The 22,755-nt window shown below is 33.8% G+C and overlaps 1 protein-coding gene across 1 annotated transcript; it reads right to left on the bottom strand.

Moving 5' to 3' along the window:
* Positions 1-15,547: 15,547 nt before the first annotated feature.
* Positions 15,548-17,050, bottom strand: LOC124975130 (germ cell-less protein-like 2). The gene has a single exon (XM_047538013.1). The coding sequence runs from the start codon at positions 17,048-17,050 to the stop codon at positions 15,548-15,550; it is 1,503 nt and encodes a 500-aa protein (XP_047393969.1).
* Between the last annotated feature and the right edge of the window lie 5,705 nt (positions 17,051-22,755).

The raw sequence follows: 22,755 nt of genomic DNA, 5'->3' as shown, positions 1-22,755 counted from the left end.
GTATTTATCCTAAAAAATTAAAATCATCATACTATAGCAATACATGAATACCCATGTTTATAGCAGCAAAAATCACAACAGCCAAACTGTGGTAACAAGGTAAGTGTTCACTATTGGAAGAAAATACAAAATTATATATCTATCTCTATATATATATATATGAAATTATGTATATAACATATAATGAAATTTTATTCAGTCATAAATATAAAATTATGTCATTTTCTAGACAATGGATGGACACTGAGACGATTATGTTATGTGAAATAAGTTAAACTTAGAAGGTTAAGGATGATGTGTTTTCTGTCACACATGGAAGCTAGAAGAAAAAAGGAAAAGGAAGATGGGGGTGTCATGAAAATGGAAGGTATATCAGTACAGTAGAGGAAAAGGACCAGGTTGAGGGAGGAGTAGAGGGAAATGGGATAAACTGGGGAATGTAGTCAAATTATATTGTTATATTTTGTGCATGTACAAATCATACTATAATATACACATAATGAATTGATAAAATATATGGCAAAAAACAATACTCCTGTGTGATTTCAACAAACCTCTATTGCCAACAAATAGGTCATCCAGACCAAAAAATTTAAAGAATCTTTAGACCTGAAAAATATAAATCAAGTGGACCTAGCTGCCATTTTTAGAATACTTCACCCACCAACAACTAAATTCACCTTCTTTTTAGCTGCTCATGGAGACTTCTCCAAAATAAATCCTATCTTATGACAAAGCAAATCTCAGTAAATACAAAAAATTATATAATTTCTTGCATCTTCTCACATAATAATGAAATGAAAGTGGAAATAATAAGAAAAAGCATAGGAATTACATAAATATATTTTGATTAAACAATACAATTTGAATGATGAATGGATAACAGAAGAAATTAGGTAAGAACAATTTTAAAAATTCTTAGAATAAAATAAAATAGAGATACAACATACTATGATCTCTGGAACACATTGAAGATGCTTTATTTTTTAAAAAGAAATCAGAAAGTACTCAAACAAGCAACCTGATTATATATCTCAAACCTCTTGAAAAACAAGAAGAAATTATTTCCAAAATCAGCAGGAAGAAGAAAGAAAAAAATGAACAATTGGAGAATAAAAGTAATTAAAATAATCACTAAAATGAACAGTGTGTTCTTTGAAAAGATAAATTCAATTCATAAACTTTTATGAGTTTCTCTGAGAGAGAAGACCAAATTAATATAGTTAGAGTGGTATATATATACAATTCAGCCATAAAGAAGAATAATATTATGGCATTTGCAAATAAATGGATGGAATTGGAGAATATCATGCTAACTGAAATAAACCAATCCCAAAAAACCAAAGGCCAAATGTCTTCCCTGATAAGTGAATAATGATATATAATGGGAGTGGGGGGTGGGGGGTGAGAGAAGAATGGAGGAACTTTAGATTATGTAGAAGGAAATGACAGGGAGGGGATATGAAAAATGTTGGAATAAGATAGACATCACTACCCTATGTACATGTATGATTACATGAATGGTATGAATCTGCATCAGTACAACCACAGAAATGAAATGATGTACCCCACTTGTGTACAATGAATCAAAACACAGTCTGTACAAAATTTTAAAAAATAAAATTAGAGATGAAAAATTACTTATCACAAGAGATATCTCTGAAATCCAGAGGCTTTTTAGAGACCAATATAAAAACCCAAAAGATATAGAAAGCTTAATTTACCAAGAAGATATAGAAAGTTTAATGTACCCAGAAGCAAACCATGAAATTGAAGCAGTAATAAAAATTCTTCCAATAAAAAAAACTCAGGATATGTTGGATTCACAGATGAATTCTACCAGACTTTAAAACAAGAACTAATGTCATTGTTCTTCAAATTAGACCATGAACTAAAAATAGGGTGAGTACTCCCAAATTCATTCTATGAAGTCAGAATCTTCCTGATACCAAAATCAGATAAATACACAACAAGAAATCTACACAATATTTTCGATAAACATATACGCAAAAATCCTCAATAAAATAATAGGAATTCATACTCACATCACATTAACATAGTTGGACAACATGATCAGTTGTAAATCAGAGATACAAGGATGATTTAACATATGTACAACAAAAATATAATTTATCACATAAATAGAAATAAGGAAAGATCATATGATCATTTTAATACATACAGATAAAGTCATTGACAATATGCAGCACCAATTTATGTGTAAAGCACTGAAGAAATTAGGGATAGAAGGAACTTATATAAATATCATCAAGGATATATATGAAAAACCGAAAACCAACATCACACTACATGGGGAAAAAAATGGGAACTTTTCTCTAAAACCAGACAAGGATGTCCATTTTCACTTCTCCTGTTCAATAAAGTTTAGCCAGAGGAATTAGGCAAATGAAGGAATTAAAAGAGATACAAATGCAAAAGAAATAAATTATCAGTTTGCAGATGATATAATTCTATATTTAGAAGACCCAATAAACTCCACAAGAAGACTTCTAGATCTGATAAACAAATATAGCAAAATGGTAGCATACAAAATTCACATACAAAATAGTTAGCTCTTTATACAATAATAGTGATTCTGATGAAAAAGAAAACAATCCCATTCACAAAAGTCTCACAAAATTAAATATCTAGGAATGAATCTAACAAGGAGGTGAAAATCCCCTACAAAAAAATTATAGAATAATGGAGAAGAAAAATAAAGGAGATGTGCAAAGATAAAAAGATCTCCCATGTGCTTAGAAAGAATTAGGATCTGGAGTAAGAGGAATCCTTGTACAATCTTTGTGGTCATATAAATTAGTACACCATTATTTAAACAAGTGAGGAATTTCCTCAAAATGTTAAAATGGAACTACCATAGGAGTAAGCAATTCCAGTCCTGAGTATATATCCAAAGAAAATAAAGATAGTATGTTAAGGAGAAATCTACATTACATATTTGTTATAGTACTTTTCACAATAGCTAAGAAGTGGGAACAACATAAATGTCCATCAAGTGACAAATGGATAAAGAAAATGGTATATATAAACATAATGAAATACTATTCAGTTATAAAACATAAATTTCTATCACTTGTGTCAATGTAGATGAAACTTGATATAATTTGTTAAATAAAATAATCCAGGTGCAGAAAGATATGAATCACATGAGCTAACAGGTATAATATGGAAAAGTTGATCTTGTAGTAGTTGAGGGTAGAGTGGTCATTAAGAGAGGTTTGGAGAGCAGAGACAAGGAAGGGATGGAAAAACATTTATCAATATACTATGTTAAAGTTAAATCAGAGAACTTCCTTTGTGTTATTGTACTGTAGGGTGACCATAGATGACATAATGAACTGTACATTTTGAAAAGCTAGAAGAAATTATTTTAATATTTTCAACATATAGAAATGATACATTTTTGAGGACAGATATTTACATTCATTTAAACATTACACAATTTATACATATGTCAAAACATTAGATGCTAACATGCAAAATATTTATATTTTTATGTATCAACTAGAAAATTTTAATTTCTTGCAAATGTCATTCATTTTTATATAATGATTTTGTACACTGTAAGTTTTGCTAATAGTTGTCTTCTAAACATACTTTAGTTAAATGTGAGACTCAAAGAGCTATTGTTGAAGGACATAAAGGTAATTATTTGTCTGATCCTTCACTCTCTCTTCTAATCTGGCAAAGCTTTTATATATGTTAACATTCTAATAGTTTCTCTATACCAAATTTTTAAAATTTGAATAGGAAAAGGGAGGAACTTCAGAATGATATTGATAAAACAATGCTATGTACATATGTACACAGTCAATTATGCCCTTATGCATATGTATAAAATGCCAATTAAAATAATAAAGAACCAGAAGGAAGACAAGTAATGTAGAAGGAGAAGAGGGGGAGGCAGGAGAGGAAGGAAAGAGGAAGTACTTGGAACTGAAATAGAGCAAATTTTATTCCATGCATACATGAGTATGTCAAAATGAACCCCACTATTATGTAAAAATATGATACACTAATGAAAACATTAAAAAGTAAAATAGGTCAAGATTTATTTATACTTACATTTTACAAAAAGTAGGATTGCACATTGTGTCTCAATAATCTTATGGTAAGCCCCAAAATGTTTCCTAGTTTTTAAATGTAATTACTGCCCATCTTACTCAAGCAACTGACTTAGTGTCCGTGTAAAGAAAGGCTTGTTAGCAATAGGAAAATAATATTACAATGCTCTATATTTCCAAAATGACTCAAGATCATTGCTTTATATATTCTGTATATCAAGCCTAAAATATGAGTAAAACTGAACATAATTTATGTCAGATGCTACTCCTGTTGATTGATAAATGAACCATAAAATGTCATTTACTCAGTTCCCTATGATTTACTCATAGTTAGTGTCCCATTCCTCAATATTTGTGTTCTAATCAAATTCAGCTCTATTCATGCCAAATGTTAACTATTGAGAATAAACATCAAGTGATAGAAACACTTGTTTTCCTAGAAGGATTGTGAAAGAAACCCAAGGGTTTTCCAGATTCCATACTGTCTTCTTAATCTTCAAAGTATAAGGATAGTAGAGAAATACATGGGAAAAAGTAAACAAGTTAGATAAATGTTTGCCAGAACAAAACTTAAATGGATTGAAGAACCCCACTTTACTCTGAGAGATGTGAAAACAGTGCCCGAGAAAATAGTGCTTACCTCCTACAAAATTGTTATGCAAATGCCAACAAATGGACTGTCAATTTAACTTCTCAATCCAAGTAAACCAAAGACAGTCACTAGTACTGATGATGTAAGTTACTGTATGAACCCTTGCTTTTTAAAAATATGAGGGCTTTGAAGATAAAAATTGAGAAAAAAAAAAGATGAGCTGGGGTAAAAATATTAGATTGTTTTTGACTTTGTGCTCAGAGTAAGTAATAAAATGAAAAATGTGTATTCATACACAAAAATGGCAAAGCTATTGACAACCAACACAAACATCATTGAAGGTTATATGAAGTCTTTGAAAGTTGGGGCTGGGGAGATAGCTCAGTCGGTAGAGTGCTTGCCTTGCAAGCACAAGGCCCTGGGTACGTATCCCCAGCACCCAAAAAAAAAAAAAACAAAAGTTGTTAACAGCTGAATGGACTAGGCTCTCACTTCCTAGTTCATGAACCATTTGGAAGATTTTTTATATATATATACTTTTTTCACCTTATTGACTTCTATTTTGAAATAAATGTTGCATTAATTGTTCTGTGGACAAACAGAACCAAGCCTGACAAAAATGAGAAATATCTATCTGTTTTCTATTTATATCTCTCCTTTTGAGGAATTTTTGTCCAGATCCTTTGTCCAATTTTAAATTGGATAATTTTTTCCTTCAGTTTGAATGAAGTTCTTTAGGTATTTTAGATAATAGTCCCCTATCATATGCATGGGTTTCTATCATCCCAATCTGTGGGTTGTCTGTAACCTTGCTTAATTATCTAACTGCAGAAACAGAGAGCATAAAGGTGGTTACCAGAGCCTGGGGGAATGGAAAGAGAAAGATGGAAAATGGGAGATGTTAACTAAAGGTAAACAAATTTCAGTTGGACTTGGAGGAATAAGCTCTAGTGATGTATTATTCTGCATGGTCACCAAATTTGCTAATTAGTAATTCTTAGGGTTTAGTTAGGTTGTATTCCCCAAAATCTCATGTGAGAGACAATGTAAAAAGGTTTAGATGTAAAATGTTTGGGTTAGGAGAGACTTAACACAATTACTAATTTAATCCCCTAATAGGGATTAACTGGGTGGTAATTGAAAGCAGGTAGGGTGTGGCTGAAGGAGGTGGTTAATTGGGGGTGTGCCTTTGGGTCTTATATTTTGTCCTTGAGAGGAACTCTATCTATGCTTCTGGTGTGATATCTTGAGCCCCTTGACTCCAGCACACTCTTCTGCTATGATGCTCTGCTTCACTTCAAGACCCAAGGAACAAAATCACTTGCCTATGAATTGAAACTTCTGAAATCTTGAGCTCCAAAATAAACTTTACTCCTTAAAATTGTTTTCATTGAGTATTTTAGCACAGTAGCAAAAAAAAGATGACTAAAACAGTGATTGGTACCAAGAAGTGAGAACCTTTCTATGACTAACTGAACCATGAGGTTCAGAAGTTTTTGGAGTTTCTAGAATTTTTGAGAGAAATTTTAGAAAGTTTAGTAATTTAAGTTAGAAAAGCTTTAGAATGTTGCCAGAGGACATTTTGGGCAATTCTGGTGGGAGTTCAGAAGATGAGACTCCTGATAGGACTCTGGAAAATAAAAATGGGGCTCATGAGGTTTCTGAGGAGGAAGACTTTTGGAAATTGGATTGGAGGCAATTCATGTTGTGTTCTGGCTAAGAAGTTATCTGCATTTTGCCCATGTTCTGAGACTTTCTGTGAGACTGAATTTAAATGCAATGGATTTATTAATCTGATAGTGTTGTGCCCAAAGTCTCGAGACCCCACAAGGACCACCAGAGACCACGATCAATGCAAGCAGCAAAGAGTCATTTATTAGCAAGTTCGAACCCGGTCCTCTGCGTCCTTAACCAGTGACGCTAAGAGAGGCCCCGAGCCCTTGTCAGCAGGGTTTTTATAATCAAAGGCAAGCAGTTTTACAGTGTTCTTTTAATTGGTTAACATTTGAACAGCTAAACCTCCTCTGGTTGGGTCCGGCCAATCTATTTGATTTTCATTGGGTCCTGTCAGAACTGAACGGTCCTAGTGGAAGAATGGAGGAGGGAAGGGGTGAACTATGTAGGAGATGAGTCGGGGCTAAGCCCCGCTCCCGTCCTTGACGGATAAGGTCTCCAGGCAACCGCACATTCCTCGGACAAATATCTCTTAACGACCTTGGTAAGCACAGGGGCCCAGCAGTCCTGTTTGTCCTTGAGACAGTTAGCAGCACAGATACCACCCTGCTCTTAACAATAGAAGAAATTTCTAGGCAGCATACTATTCAGTCAGTGGTATGGATATTGTTGGTAGCCTTTAGCCAAGTATATTGTGATAATCAGGAGCAGAAAGCAGAGAAGAAAGATTTGAAAAACTTGCAATTTTGCCAGACAACTGCAAGTAAAACTGAGGCTAAGCAAAGTGTGGTTGTTAAAGATATTACAGTCACTAAAGAAATTCTAAAGACTTTGCCCAGAGACAATAAGAAAGATGGCTTGAGGGTATCTCAGGAATTGGCAAGATCATACCCATCTCAAGCTCAAGAATGAAAAACCAGAAATACCTTTGAGATGAGATGAGTGGGACACCCTACTTGCACAGGGGACCTAGAAAGTTGTTTCACCATGCTCAACCACACAAGCACTCAGAGGTTGCTGCAGCCATGATCCCTGCAGACTTGGTTACTGCTTGATATCATGGTAGACCTTGACATCAACCACATTGTTGGGTAGACCCAAAATGGCTAAGGTTTGGCTCCCTCGCCAAGACTTTCAGCAAATTATATTTTAGTATATATAAAGATCATAAAATTTGCTGCTGAGCATGAGCCCACTGATGTAACCTGTTTGCAGTGTGTCTTTTTTGTCTGGCTTTCATATATAAATGCCTATGGAAGGACTCAGGGGGTTATGGAACTGGTTGGGGGCTAAAGCTGGAGCTGGAGGGCTGACTAAATGGTGATGCTGCCTCTGAATAAAGCATGTCTACTATCCCAACTGCATCTTCCATCTTCTTTCACCTGCTGGGATTCTGAATCTGTCATGGATCTGAGCCTCAGCATGACACATGTGGTGCCAGTTCTGAAGAAATGCAGAATGCTGGAGTGAGGGGGTTATGAAGACTTCTACCAAGATTTCAAAAGAAGGCTGGGAGGCCTGGCAAAGTGTAGCAGGGTTGGAGTCTCTGCAGGCTGCCTCTGAGAGGGTTATGTGTGGAGAAGTTGGAAGGAAGCCAAAGTTGCAGTGGAGACCCTGGTCTAAGAAAAACCAGTAATGAGGTTAGGAAAAATGGTGTATTAGAGAGGGTCACTTTCCTGGTAGCTCTGTGGCAGAAAACTAAGATCTTAGACACACAGCTTCTCACTGAGGTGATCTTTTCTGGGAAATAACTCTAAACATTGAAAACAGATCAGAGAATCAGAAGGTTGGATAGAACAAAATAAAAGAGATCACTGGAGCTACTGCTAACCTAATAAGAATATTGGGAACCCCAATGGAAATAAGTCCCTAATTTTTTCAGCAATATCATCTTATTTATTCTATTTTTTTAACTTTTTACTTTTTTATTTTTTCTATTTACTGTTCAATTGTGACGTGAATGATTTACAGACACATATATATTCAGATCTATCTTTTTTTTTTTTTTCCATTTGTTGTTGTTGTCTGATTTGGTTTGATTGGAGTTTTTTCTTTGTTTCTCCTAACATTTTTCCAAGGAAGTTATTTCTCATAGATCAGTAGGTTGAGGACTAAGATGCTTAATTAGAATATAGCAGTTTTGTTTGTGTACTCTTTTACTGTTATTTTCATTTTTACTATTAATTTTAAAATTTTTATTCTATACACTTTTTTCTCTCACTTTTGTTTCCTTTGTCTTCTATACCTCTTTTCCTCTGCTACCAACCAACCTTTACTGATCTTTCTGTCACCCATCCTATATATTCTACTTCTATTACGTCTTCTCTTCCCTCACAAATACTGCATCCTATGTTACTTCTTTTCTACACACAAACAACTTGAAAAAGGAAGGGAACAAAATGCCTCAAACAAACCAATATAATTCAATAACAGAATCCATTGACACCGCAGTGGAAGGAATGACAGAGAAAGAGTTTAGAATGTTCACAGTTAAATTGATATGTGAGGGAAAAGATGACATAAGGGAGAAAATACAGGAAGCAAAAACTCACTTTAATAAAGAGTTCGAGATTCTGAAAACAAAAGCAAACAGAAATCATCAAAATTCATTGGAAGGCATCACCAGCAGACTAGACCACTTTGAAAACAGAGTTACAGGCAATGAAGACATAATAAATAATCTAGAAAATAAAGTTGGCCATGGAGAAAAGATGTTAAGAGAACATTAACAAAACTTCCAAGAAATATGGAATATCATGAAAAGACCAAACTTATGATTTATTGGGATAGATGAAAGTTCAGAGATATAAACTAAAGGAATGCACAATCTTTTCAATGAAATAATATCTGAAAATTTCCCAAACCTTAAGAATGAAATGAAAAACCAGATTGAGGAATCTTATAGGACCCCAAATATACAAAATTAGAACAGATCCAAACCAAGGCACATTATTATGAAAATTCCCAATACAAAATATAAGAATAGAATTTTAAAGGCTGTAAGAGAAAAACAACAGATTATTTTTAGAGGGAAATTAATATAGATCTCAGTTGATCTATATTAACCCAGATGCTTAAAGCTAGGAGGTCATAGAATAACATATACCAAACTCTGCAAGAAAATGGATTCCAACCAAGGATACCAAACCCTGCAAAATTAAGATTCAGATTTGAAAATGAAATAAAAACTTTCCATAATAAAAATGTTAACTATTTCACAACTAGAAAGCCTGTACTACAGAACATTCTCAGCAAAATTTTTCATGAAAAATAAATTAAGAATAAAAATGAAAACAAGCAAAGGGAAAAAACTACACTAAAAGAAAAGTCAATCAAAGGAAAAAATAATTCAAATTAAAAACCAGAAATAAAATGACAAGGCATAAATATCATTTCTCAATAATAACATTGAATATAAATAGCCTAAACTCATCAATCAAAAAACATAGCCTGGCAGATTGGATTAAAAAAACAAGAGCCAACAATATGCCATCTCCAAGAGACTCACCTCATAGGCAAAGACATCCACAGACTGAAGATAAAAGGATGGGATAAAACATATCATTCACATGGATCTCATAAACAAGCAGGGGTTTCTATCCTCAGATAAAGTGGATTTCAAGTCCAATTTAATCAGAAGGTACCAAGAAGGCCATTTCATACTATTTAAGGGAACATTACATCAACAAGACATAAAAATCTTAAATATTTATGCCCCAAATAATGGAGCATTTACATACATCAAACAAACCTTTCACAACTTCAGAATCAAATAGACACAATAATACTGGGTAACTTTAATGTGCCTCTTTCACCACTCTGTATGTTTTTCAAACACAAACTAAATAAAGAAACTACAGAACTAAAAATAAAATTAATAATTTAGACTTAACAGACATATACAGAATATTTCTTTCATCAATAACTGAATACAATTTCTTCTCAGTGACACACAGATCCTTCTCTAAAATAGAACATATCCTAAGCAAAAAGCAATCCTCAGAAAATAAAAAAATAGAGATGATACCCTACATTTAATCAGATCATAATGAAATGAAATTAGACATCGATGATGAAATATAAATAGAAACTGCTCTAACACCTGGAGACTAAATAATACATGATTGAATGACCAAAGGATAGCTGAATAAATCAGGAAGAACATTTAAAAAAATATTTAAAGTTAAATACTTAGAGTTAAATGAGAATAGCAACATAACTTATCAAAATCTCTGGGACAGTATGAAAGCCATTTTAAGAGGAAATCTCATTGCATGGAGCACATATTTAAAAGAATAGAAAGTTACCAATTAAATAACCTAACTTTATATCGAAGCCCTAAAGAAGAACAAATCAACACCAAAAGTAGTAGAAGACAGAAGATAATTAAAATCAGAATTGAAATTAATGAAATTAAAACAAAATTTTTGAAAAATGAAAACAAGAAGTTACATCTTTGAAAAATTAAACAAAATTGATAAACCCTTAGTCAAGCTAATGAAGAAAATGAGATAACCAAAATTAATAAAATTCATGATGAAAAAGAAAATACCATGGACACCACTGAAATACACATCTGAAGCTACTTTGAAATAGAGTATCTTGAAGACATCAACAAATTTTTAGAGACACATGACCTACCCAAATTGAATCAAGGGTATGTAGAAAATTTAAACAGATGAATTTGAAGCAATGATTGAAGACACTATCCAAAGCCTACCAACAATGAAAAACCCAGGACCAGATGAATTATTAGCCAAGTTCTACAAGACCTGTAAAGAAAAATTTACAATACTCCACAAATTATTCCCTGAAATAGAAAAGGAAGGAACCCTTCCAAATTCATCCAATGAAGCTAGTATCACCCTGAACCAAACCCAAACAAAGACAATCAAGGAAAGAAAACTTCAGACCAATATAATTAATGAACATAGATGTAAAAATTCTCAATAAAATACTGGAAAATCACGTACATGACATATGAAAAATATAGTGCACCATGATCAAGCAAGGTTCATACCAGGGATGCAAGTTTGGTTCAACATACGGAAATTAATAGACATAATTCACCACATCAAGACTTAAAGACAAGAATCACATAATTATCTCAATAGATTGAAGAAAAAACATTTGACAAAATTCAACATCCATTCATGCTCAAAACACTAGAAAAAATAGAAATAGTAGGAACATACCTGAACATTGTAAAAGCTGTATATGCTAAAACCAAGGTCAACCTCATTCTAAATACACAAAAATTGAAAGCATTCCCTCTAAAACCTGGAACAAGATAGTGATGCCCTTGTTCACCACTCCTATTCAACATAGCCCTTGAAACCCTAGCCAGAGCAATTACACAAAAGGATGAAATTAAAAGGATACGAATGGGAAAAGATGAGATTGAATTATCCCTATTTGTTGATGACATGATTCTATATTTAAAAGACCCAAAAAAACTTCATGAGAAAGCTGCTAGAACTCATAAATTAATTCAGAAAAGTAGCAGGATATTAATTAACACCCATACATGAGTTGTGATCCTCTATACCAACGACAAATAAGCTGAAAGAGAAATCTGGAAAACTATTCCATTCACAATACCCTCAAAAAATAAATATCTGGAATCAATCTAATAAAAGAGGTGAAACACCTCTACAATGAAAACTACAGAACACCAAAGACAGAAATTGAAGAAGACCTTAGAATATGAAAAGATCTCCCATGTTCTTGGATAGGAAAAATTAATATTGTCAAAATGGCCATTTTACCAAAAGTTCTATACAGATTTAATGCAATTCCTATTAGATTTCCAATGACATTCTTTGTAAAAATATAAATTCATTTAGAAAAATAAGAGACCCCAAGTTATCAAAGCAATACTTAGCAAGAAAAGTGACACAGGAGGCATCACAATACCAAACTTTTAATTAAATTACAGAGTTATAGTAACAAAAATGGCATGGTATTGGCACAAAAACATAAATGGAGACCAACGGAACAGAATAGAAAACACAGAGGCAGTTATCTCATACCAGACAAAAGCACCATAAACATACATTGGAGAAAATATAGCCTCTTCAACAAATGGTGCTGGGAAAACTGGAGATCCATATGAAGTGGAATGAAATTGAACCTCTATCTCTCAGTCTGCACAAAACTCAACTCAAAGTGGATCAAGGAATTAGGCATTAGACCAGAGACTCTGCACCTATTAGAAGAAAAATAGACCCAACTCTCCACCATGTCAGCTTAGAACTTATTTCCTCAATAGCCTTCTAAAGTACAAAAAAAATAAAATCAAGGATCAATAAATGGGATGATATCAAACTAAAAATCTTCTTCTCAGCAAAGAAAGCAATCAAGAATGAGAGCAGAGAGCATATGGAATGGGAGAAAATCTTTAGCACCAGCACTTCAGACAGCATTAATCTCCAGGATATATATTGCGCTAAAAAAATTTAACACCAGAAAAACAAATAACCCACTCAATAAATGGGCTAAGAAACTGAACAGCACTTCACAGAAGAAATACAAATCACCAACAAATATATGAAAAAATGTTCAACATCTCTAGCAATTAGAACAATGCAAATCAAAACTACACTGAGATTCTATCTCACTCTAGTGAGAATGACAATTATCAAGAATACAAGCAACAATAAATGTTAGTGAAGATGTGGGGAAATAAGTACACTTATGTAAATTGGTGCAACTGCTCTAGAAAGCAGTATGGACATTCCTTAGAAAATTTGGCATGGAACCACCATTTGACCCTGTTATCCCACTCCTTGGTTTAAACTCAAAGGACCTAAAATCAGCATACCATAGTGATGTAGCCATCACTATAGTGAGTTGTAGAAGCTCAATTCACAATCACCGAGCTATGGAACCAAACTAGGTGCCCAATGACAGATGAATGTATAAAGAAAATGTGGTATGTATACACAATGGAATATTACTCAGTCATAACGAAGAATGAAATTATGGCATTTGCCAATAAACAGCTGGAACTGGAGGCAATATGATAAGTGAAAAAAGCCAGTCCCAAAATACCAAAGGCAAAATGTTCTCTCTTTTTTTTTCTCTTATATGTGGATGCTAACCCACAACAAGGGAGTGGAATATTAGAAGTGTATGGAACTAGAAAAAGAGGAATGAAGGGAAAGGAGAGGGGACAATTATAGGAAAGACAGTAGAATGAATCAGCATATCTTTCCTATCCTCATCCATAAATACACAATCAGTGTAACTGTACATCATGTACATACACAATAATGGAATCGTAATTGGAACAAGTTATACTTAGAATAAGTATATGTATGTGTAATATTTCAAAATATACTGTACTTTCATGTAAAAAAGTAATAAAAATGGAAAAAAATAAAAAGAAATGCCAGTAACATGGGAAGTCTTCCAAGGAAAGCTGCAGGAATTGAGCAAAGACAAGCCAAGAGAGAGACCATATAGGTTGCAACTAGGAAGGCCATAGGAGTAGAGCCACGCAAGCCATTTGGAGAACATATCAGGATAGCAGGTACCCCAGATGCTAGATGTGGAGCTATAGGACTTATATGCCTGGCTGCATTTGTTCTTGCTCTGGTCCCATTCCTTCATTCTATATCTTTATTTCTTCCTTTTGGAATGGAAATGTTTACTCTACCTTTATATATTGCATGTATGTAATTTTGTTTTGATTTTTACAGGAGCTCCCATTGAGAGTTTACCTTCAGTTTTAGAGAAGAATTTGGAATTGGACTTTTGAGCAATCCTGGAACTGTTAAATCTATGGGAACTCTTGGAAATGGACTAAGTGTATTTTGCATTGGGAGATGAGTGTGCACTTGTGGGGGCCAGAGATGGAATATTACTTTTATATACGTAGTATCCCCCAAAAGCTCATGCATGAGAAGTAAAATGATTGAAATAATGTTTAAAGTAAAGTGGTTGGGTTGTGAGAGCCTTAATCTAATCAGTAAATTAATCCCCTGGTAGGGATTAACTGAGAGGTAATTGAAAGCAAGTATGGTGTAGCTTGAGGAGGTGGATAATTGGGGGTGTGCTTTGGGGCTTATATTTTGTCCTTGAGGGAAACTGTGTTTCCTGGTGTGATATTTTGAGCTCCTTGCCTCTGCCATACTTTTCTGTCATGATGTCCTGCCTCACCTCAAGCTCCAGTGAATGGAGCCAGCCATCTATGGACTGAGCACTCTGTATTCTTGAGCCCCCCCAAAATTTTTCCTGTTTAAAATTGTTCTTGTTGGGTCTTTTAGACACAGCAGTAAACATGCTGACTAAAACTTGCATATTTAAAAATTGCTGAAAGAATGAATATTTAATGTCCTTACTATAAAATATTAAAGGTGGAGAAGTGATAGATGTTTAATTATTTTGATTAAATCTTTTACAATGTATACCTAGAGTCTAACATCACATTGTACCCCATATAAATACACACAATTATTTGTCATGTATATTTTTTGCTTGCATTTATTTTTATGTAACATGAAGTTATGTTACATATGTTTAAGCAATATGTAATTATAAGACATGTATTTATATATATATTTATATTTATATATTTATAATCAGCCTTACAAGTTTTCCAAACCATACAAGAAATGGGCTATGTTACACACTAATTATAAAATATCAATAAGTTTTATAATATTAATATTCAATAATATTAAATCTGACAGTTTAATTATTTAAAACCCTGTATTATATGCATTAAACAGAGTAGCTAATCTAAGCTTTTACCTGATAAATGACTTCATTCTGCAATATTAAGTAAATAAATTCACATTTACACAACAGTTCAGCAAAGGAGAGAATTCTTTATTTCGTCTCCACCTTAGTTAGGGTAAAATTAACCTAACCAGTTAATTTAGTTTAGGTTGTTTGCAAATACAGTCTCTTAATTCCATTTGGAGGTTGGCCGTAGACAGAAAATGAAAAACAACACGTGCTAGCCACATTTATCTTCGGGTTTGACAATTATATTCTTGGAATTAAACCTTTCAATCCACAGATATATGGAAATAAAATGAAGCTGAATTGTAGTCATTTTTTATATTACTTTATTCTTGAGAATATTTCATTTGTTATTGATCATATGAGTTGTATACAGTAAAGCAATTAAATTAAGTGAAGCATGGAAATTTTTCAGAATATTAATATGATATCATTGATAAAATAATCAGTTTTCTGAATTTTCTAATGATATAAATAGGAAGTTGCAGAATATATATAAAGGGAAGTTCAGAACTATGCTATCCAACTTCATTACCACCTGTTCCTCATCTTTTGCAAAAGTAAGTATTTTATAACCTGTTGTTTTGCTGAAATTTAGTTTTCCATTAGCATCAAAATATACCAAAGTTAATCTGAACGCAATATTTCGTAGAGGTTGTAAGCAGGTAGAATCTTCACATAGTTGACTGAAAGTATTTTGCTTGAAAATTATATAATGGCTGGTAAAAATGACATGTAAGGGAAAGCCAAAATTGTAACCTGACCACTTCCAGGAATATTTACCATCTTTGATAATCCTTTTTCCACATCTCATGCTGTATCCTTCAAGTTCTGTTTCATTGATTTCTCGAGGCCCGATCTCCCTGTATTGTTGTGCCTTAAGCAAGGTAAGCCATTGCTGTTTGTAAACGGATGACAACCACTCTGAAGGTATTAGACCATCTTGTTCAATTATTTGTGTAGAGGCCAAGTCACAGATGATATGCTGAAACCTCAATTTTTTAAACACTGGTTTAAATGATATTCCTTCTTCTGTTTCAAGAAAAGTGGTATTGCCAACACATTCCCTACGTCTGGAAAGCCAATTGTTAGTATGAATTAGAAGCTGTTTCATTGAGCCTTTCCAAGCTGGGTTAAGACGAAGAAACATCCACTCTTTAAGTGTGGTGTATATATCCATTTCCTTTTGCATTACTAGTAAATTAGAGGAAGAGATGAGCAAATCCATAAGCTCTATGCCTATTTCTTTGTAGAGCTCAGCACTTGGGTGTGTCATCAAATTGTGAAGAAGCCATTCAAAGCACCCTGTCTTTACAGAATCTAATCCATAGGTTTCTGCTGCTGCATAATAACCACATACAGTTTTCACATTAATTGTATCTTTCATGGTCTCATTACATTGCTGAATTAAGTCCTCTATCTGAAGCAGACATGATGTTGCCAAAACACCTGGAACTTGAAGGGGCTCTATTAAAAAATACTCATCCCTGTACAATGAACCTAGTACAAAATGCAAAGATTGGACATCTATATTCTGGTCATGAATCTCCAGTTCAATAGTATCTTTGTGCAATTCTTTCCAAGAACTTCTAAACATATCAGCAAAGTAGTCTGACTGATATAAAAATATTTTGTGTAAACACCATATTTTTCCCAGAGCACTGATTTTGATGTCACTGTTTTCCCCATTCAAAAATAAATTTTGGTAAGCATACTTGGATGTAATCTTAACTTTTTCTCTGTGGCTGGTGCTGAGGACTTGCTGTAGATTCTCTCCATGGTCCTGGGACTTCTCGGTGTCAGATTTTGGACCCAAACAATGCTCGCCACTCTGCTTACGCTTCCGACTGCCAGATATGTGACTGGGACCCGCTGTGGCTTCTGATTGCTGCGAATCGATGGTACCTGGTTCCCTGCATCGCAAGATCCTGCTACTTAGGATCCCCATAGATAAAACCTCCCAGAGCCGCTAAAAGAGACTCTTGTAGAAGCTTCCCTGTCATGGCATTGCTCTGACTGACCAATGCTGCCTAGTCCTTAGATGCGCTGGGACCCTTTGACACAGTCTCAAACGTCACAGAGGAGGCCCTACATTCTTCATTGTCTGCCCCGCCCCTCAAGTCCTTTGGCCCCGCCCACTGATATTTTGAGAGGCGGTCTCGCAATATGGTTCAGGCTGGTTGAGAACTCAAACCTCCTGCTTTGCCCTCCCAAGTTGAGTTTTCCTTTTCTATAAGGGATAGGATCAAGTCAAAACCTTATCAATCAGTTTTAAAGATAGTCACATTCTTCTTGCTGGGGTGTGGCAGAACCCTCTTTTCTCAATTGTCACCAGTATTGAATATAATAATTCACCAACTTTTTGCAGTTTAAATGTTGAACAGTGGTACCTCATTATTTTATTATTAATCTTTGATACTATAGAAGACACATTATTTTCTTATAGCTATACATATATTTCAAAATTTTTCTTCATATTATTTGCCTAGTTCTGTATTTTCTTCCTATTGCCAAAGGTTCATCTATATTCATATGCACAAAAACCAAATATATGCATTGTTCTTGTATGTGTGTATATATGTATATATATATATATATAGTCTATATATTTATATATATATATTTATATATAAAATGCTTGTATTATTTTAATGATTTGCTTTTACCTTTTTAAGTTTTTATGGGATGATTTGCTATAGAGTTGTTTTAATTATAGGGTTTTGCATCTCAAAGTAAAAAGTCTCCTCTCATCTGAAATCATATGTTTTTCTCTAGTCCCTTCCTGAACTTTACTGGTACAATTTAATTTTTTTTTTTTTTGTACCAGGGATTGAGCCAGGGGCACTTAAATACTGAGCTACATCCCTAGTCCTTTTTTTTATTAGATAAGGTCTTGCTAAGTTGCTTAGGACCTTGCTAGGTTGCTGAGACTAGTCTAATCCTCCTACCTAAGTTTTCTGGAGTGGCTGGGCTTACAGGCTTGTGCCACTGCGCCCAGCTTTGAACTATTTTTAAAATCTAAATATTAACACTTTCATGCATTTGGAAATTCTTATACTTTGAAGTGACAGAGCATTATACAAATTTGTGCAGACATTGTAAGCCAAATCTTTATAAACAGGAAAAGATACTTACATATATGTACATGCATAGACAAAATATTGAAAATAATAATCTATCTTAGATTCTATCATAGAGTATCTTTGGGGGTTGGCATTATGAGCAGTGTTACAAAGAAGCACATAAGGTTGGTCCCGTGGTGTTTTTTTTTTTAATCCTTTTTAATTGCATTTGTGTGAGTTTTGTTTTCTTTTCATCTAGTGCCAGGATTTTTACATTTCTACTTCCAAAAGGGTAATATGCTTGGGCAAGGAGAATTAAATGTCCAACATTATTTTCACAGAATGATATTTGTATTTCACCATCAGAATCCCAGCAACTAAAGCAGTGTTTTTTAGTTATTCAGGAAATATTATGGATTAAGTGAACATATATTTCACCCCAATTATTATTTTTTTTTCGGTGCTGGGGATCAAACCAGGGCCTTGGGCTTACAAGGCAAGCACTCTACCAACCTAGCTATCTCCCCAGCCCCATATTTCACTCCAATTATTGAATATTGATTTTCTTGTCTTTTTAAACTGTTTTATTTTCTTAAATTAGTATTAGTTTCAACTGAAAAATCATGACCGTATTACATTTATGGATTAAAGTATGATTATATATATGATTTATATATATGGTCTAATCAAATTGATTCAATTAACATATTCATCACTACCTTATCATTTTTGTGATACATTTGAAATTTGTTCTCTTTGTTATTTTATTATTGACTTCTGTATTCACAAATCTAAAAACGTATTAAGACCTGCTTATTAGAAGCATGATTCTTGATGTACCAAACTCTTAGAGTTATTTTAGTCTCTCTATATATTCAAAACTGTCTGTAAGCGGTTTTCTTTCATCTACTCTACATTGCTTCTTCCAGGGTTGCATGTCAGTTGCAACTCAGTTGCTTCTGTAAACTGTATGTATATAGGAATCTTCACAGATTAGATAACTTAAGTTTGTCTAAAAATTTGCTTTATTCACTGTCTTTCTCATTCTTGGTCATTCCTGTTACATGTATCTCTGACTTTGGCTGTGTATAAGTAGGCTTCCTTAGATTTAGAACTACTTTTCTGATGCCTAATGGTAGTATACCATAATAATATGTGATAAGGAAAAGAATCACTAAACTAAATGTTACTAGTAGCTGCATTTCCCACAGTATAATTACTATTTTGGTTACTAGCAGCATCACAGGTCACTGCCTTGTTACCTTACTGGAGAGTCATCTCTTTCTTCAATGAATATACTCTTAGGTCTTCCTTCTCTAATCTATACTCACAATTGCTTAAAGTGTTGAAGAGATTAGTATCTAATAAAGAGGAGTGAAGAGAAAGGAACAACCTACAAAACTACGGTAGTAACAGAAACCTTGGAAAAGAGGTCGAACCCTAGTAGGGGCTGAAATAGTGGGACTGATTTTGATGGAAATTGGAGAGAGAGAAAAATTAATAACTTTTGAGAGTGGAGGATTGGGACACACTCAAGGAGCAAATAGTATTCAATAATGACTGACTAGAAATGAAGCAGTGGGTATTTCTGTGATCAAGACTGATGAGGTATATAGCTGTTAATATTTTATATGTATAAAATTATGCAATAACACAAATTTTGGGCAACATTTATATGCATATAATTATATATAATAAAATATAATATAGACATAGATATGTACATATGTACTGTCGTTATATCCACAAAAGACTGTTATTTCTGGAATAAAATTTAAAGTACAAAAATACCTACTATGTATGTCAAATATAAGCTTCTTCAGAGATTCAATAGTAAGCTTGACTACAATTTTTCATAAAGTCTTGGCAGCATATTTTAGATTATGGCAATTTTTGACATTTTCATCCATCAGTCTTTTGTAATTCTTTCTTGAAATATCTCATCAATTTGTGAACCCTATATTATTTTTAATATTAAACATTTCTGTTTTCATGTGTGAATAATTTTTAAATGGTCTAGAGAGAGACTGAATACCAAAGAATGTTATTTGTCCACTATCTAACCTGAAACTGCTTAAAAATTTTATGTTTATGAATAATTGAAGCAAACAAATAGACATCCCTGTACCATACTTTAAAAGACTTACACTACATTCCTGTGCTTAGAACATACATATTGGATATGTCATGGCCACAGGAGAAAATAAGAACAAGTTAAACAGGGGAAAGGTTTATTGTATTCACAGTCCTAGAGAGGGTATGTCACTTCATGCCATGCAAGCTTACAGGGAAAGTGCCAGGTTTAAAAAAGGTGGCAAAGGTAAAGTTTAGACCAGAGACTTTGTTGAGGTTTATGTGGAAAAGGCAAGGCAAGGAATAGTTCACTTTAAGATATTGACTAGTAGAAACATTTGTAGTGGACTTTGGGCTATAGAGGTGGTACCTAGCTCTGGTTTGATTTAGGGGGAAAAACCTGTCTTGGCATATAAGAATAAGAAAATTATTGAGGTTACAGATTCAGATTCAGAATTGGTTGGCATGTACATGAGAGACATCATCCTAGCCTAGTCCAGTGTTGCATTTAGAATGGACTGTAAGATCCCCACATATAATTGGACCTGTGATGAGTGGATGACAAAGAGAAAGTCATAGATTCTAGGAAAACACAGAATAATTCCTAAGAACTTTCATTTCAATATTTAATTTAATTTATTCTTCAGATTTTTGGGACTGACTAATTTCACTTAGCATAATAGTTTCCAGTTCTGTTCACTAACTGGCAAATGCCATAATTTCATTCCTCTTTAATGCCTTACTAATATTCCATCGTGTGTATATACCACATTTATTTATCCATTCATCTGTTGAAGGCCACCTAGGTTGGTTCCATAGCTTTTCTGTGCTATAAACAGTGTCATCATAGCATGCTGATTTTAAGTCCTGTGGATATAATTGAGGATAGGAATAGCTGGGTCAAATAGTGGTCCCATTCCAAGTGTTCTAAGGAATCTCCATACTGCTTTCCAGATTGTTTACACCAATTTGCAGTTCCACCAGCAATGTATGAGTGTACCTTTTCCCCCACATCCTTACCAATATTAATTGTTACTTGTATTCTTGACAATTGTCATTCTGACTGGAGTGAGATGAAATTTCTTTGTAGTTTTAATTTGCATTTCTCTAATTGCTAGAGATATTAAATATTTTTTCATATATTTGTTACCTGATATTTCTTCTTCTGTGAAATGCCTTTGTCCATTTATTGATTGGGTTATTCTTCATATATCCTGGTTATCAATGCTCTATGAGGGGCAGGTGACAAAGATTTTCTCCCATTCTGTAGGCTCTCTCTTCGTGCTCCTGATTGTTTCTTTTGCTGTGAAGAAGCTTTTTAGTTTGATACTGTCCCATTTATTTATTCTTAATTTTACTTCTTGCACTTTAGGAGTATTTGAGGAAGTCCGTTCTTAAGCTGGCACAATGGAGTGCTGTGCCTATATCTTCTTGTAGTAGGTGCAGGAGAAAAGATAGCCTCTCCACCAAATTGTGTTGAGAAAATTGGAAATACATATGTAGTAGAATAAAATTTCACCCCTATCTCTCCCCCTGCACAAAACCCAACTCAAAGTGGATCAAAGACCTAGGTATTAGACCATTTGTATTTCTTCTTTTGAGAAGCATCTGTTTAGTAATTTCATCAATTAATTAGTTGTGTTATCTGTTCATTTCTTTGTCTTTTTTCTTTTTTTTTTTTTGGTGTTAAGCTTTTTTATTTCTTTGTATATTCTGGATATTAATCCCTGTCAGAGAAACATGTGGTAAAGATTTTTCACCATTATGTAAGATCTTTATTCACATTTTCTTATTGTTTTCTGCCTATGTAGCACATCTGATGACTGTATCTATGTGGATTTGTCTCTGTGTCTTCTGTTCCATTGGCAGTCAAGTCTGTTTTGGTGCCAATAAAATGTTTTTAAAATTACTGTAGCTCTATAGTATAATTTGAGGTCAAGTATAGTGATGCCTCCAGCATTACTCTTCTTGCTCAAGATTTCTGTGGCTATTCTGGGTGTCTTATACTTGAAATGAATTTTAGAACTGCTTTTTCTAGTTTAGTGAAGAATGGCATTGGTATTTTTCTGGGGATTGCACTGAATCTGTAAAACAACACTTTCAGTAGTGTGACCATTTTGACATTTTTGTTTGCCTATCCAAGAATATGGGAGGTCTTCCCATCTTCTCAGATCTTAGTTTCATTCTTTCTTATTCTAAATATTTTATTGTAGAGATCTTTCACCTCCTTGATCAGATTTATTCACAAGTATTTTATTTGGGGTAAGGTTATTGTGAATGTGATAATTCCTGATTTTTTTCCCAGCAGATTTACTGTTAGGGTATAGGAAAGCAATTCATTTATGTATGTTGATCTTGTATCATGCTACTTTGCTGAGTTTGTTTATGATCTGTAGCAATCTTCTGGTACAGTGTTTTGGGTCATCTAAATAGACAACCAGTCCATGGGGTGATCCAAGATGGTAGACTAGAGGGTGACAGCATCTCCTGTTGCTCCAGAGCCCAGGATTCAAGAAGG

Source organism: Sciurus carolinensis, unplaced genomic scaffold (genome assembly GCF_902686445.1).
Source record: "Sciurus carolinensis unplaced genomic scaffold, mSciCar1.2, whole genome shotgun sequence".
Lineage (NCBI taxonomy): Eukaryota > Metazoa > Chordata > Mammalia > Rodentia > Sciuridae > Sciurus > Sciurus carolinensis.
This window is presented reverse-complemented; position numbering and strand designations above follow the sequence as displayed.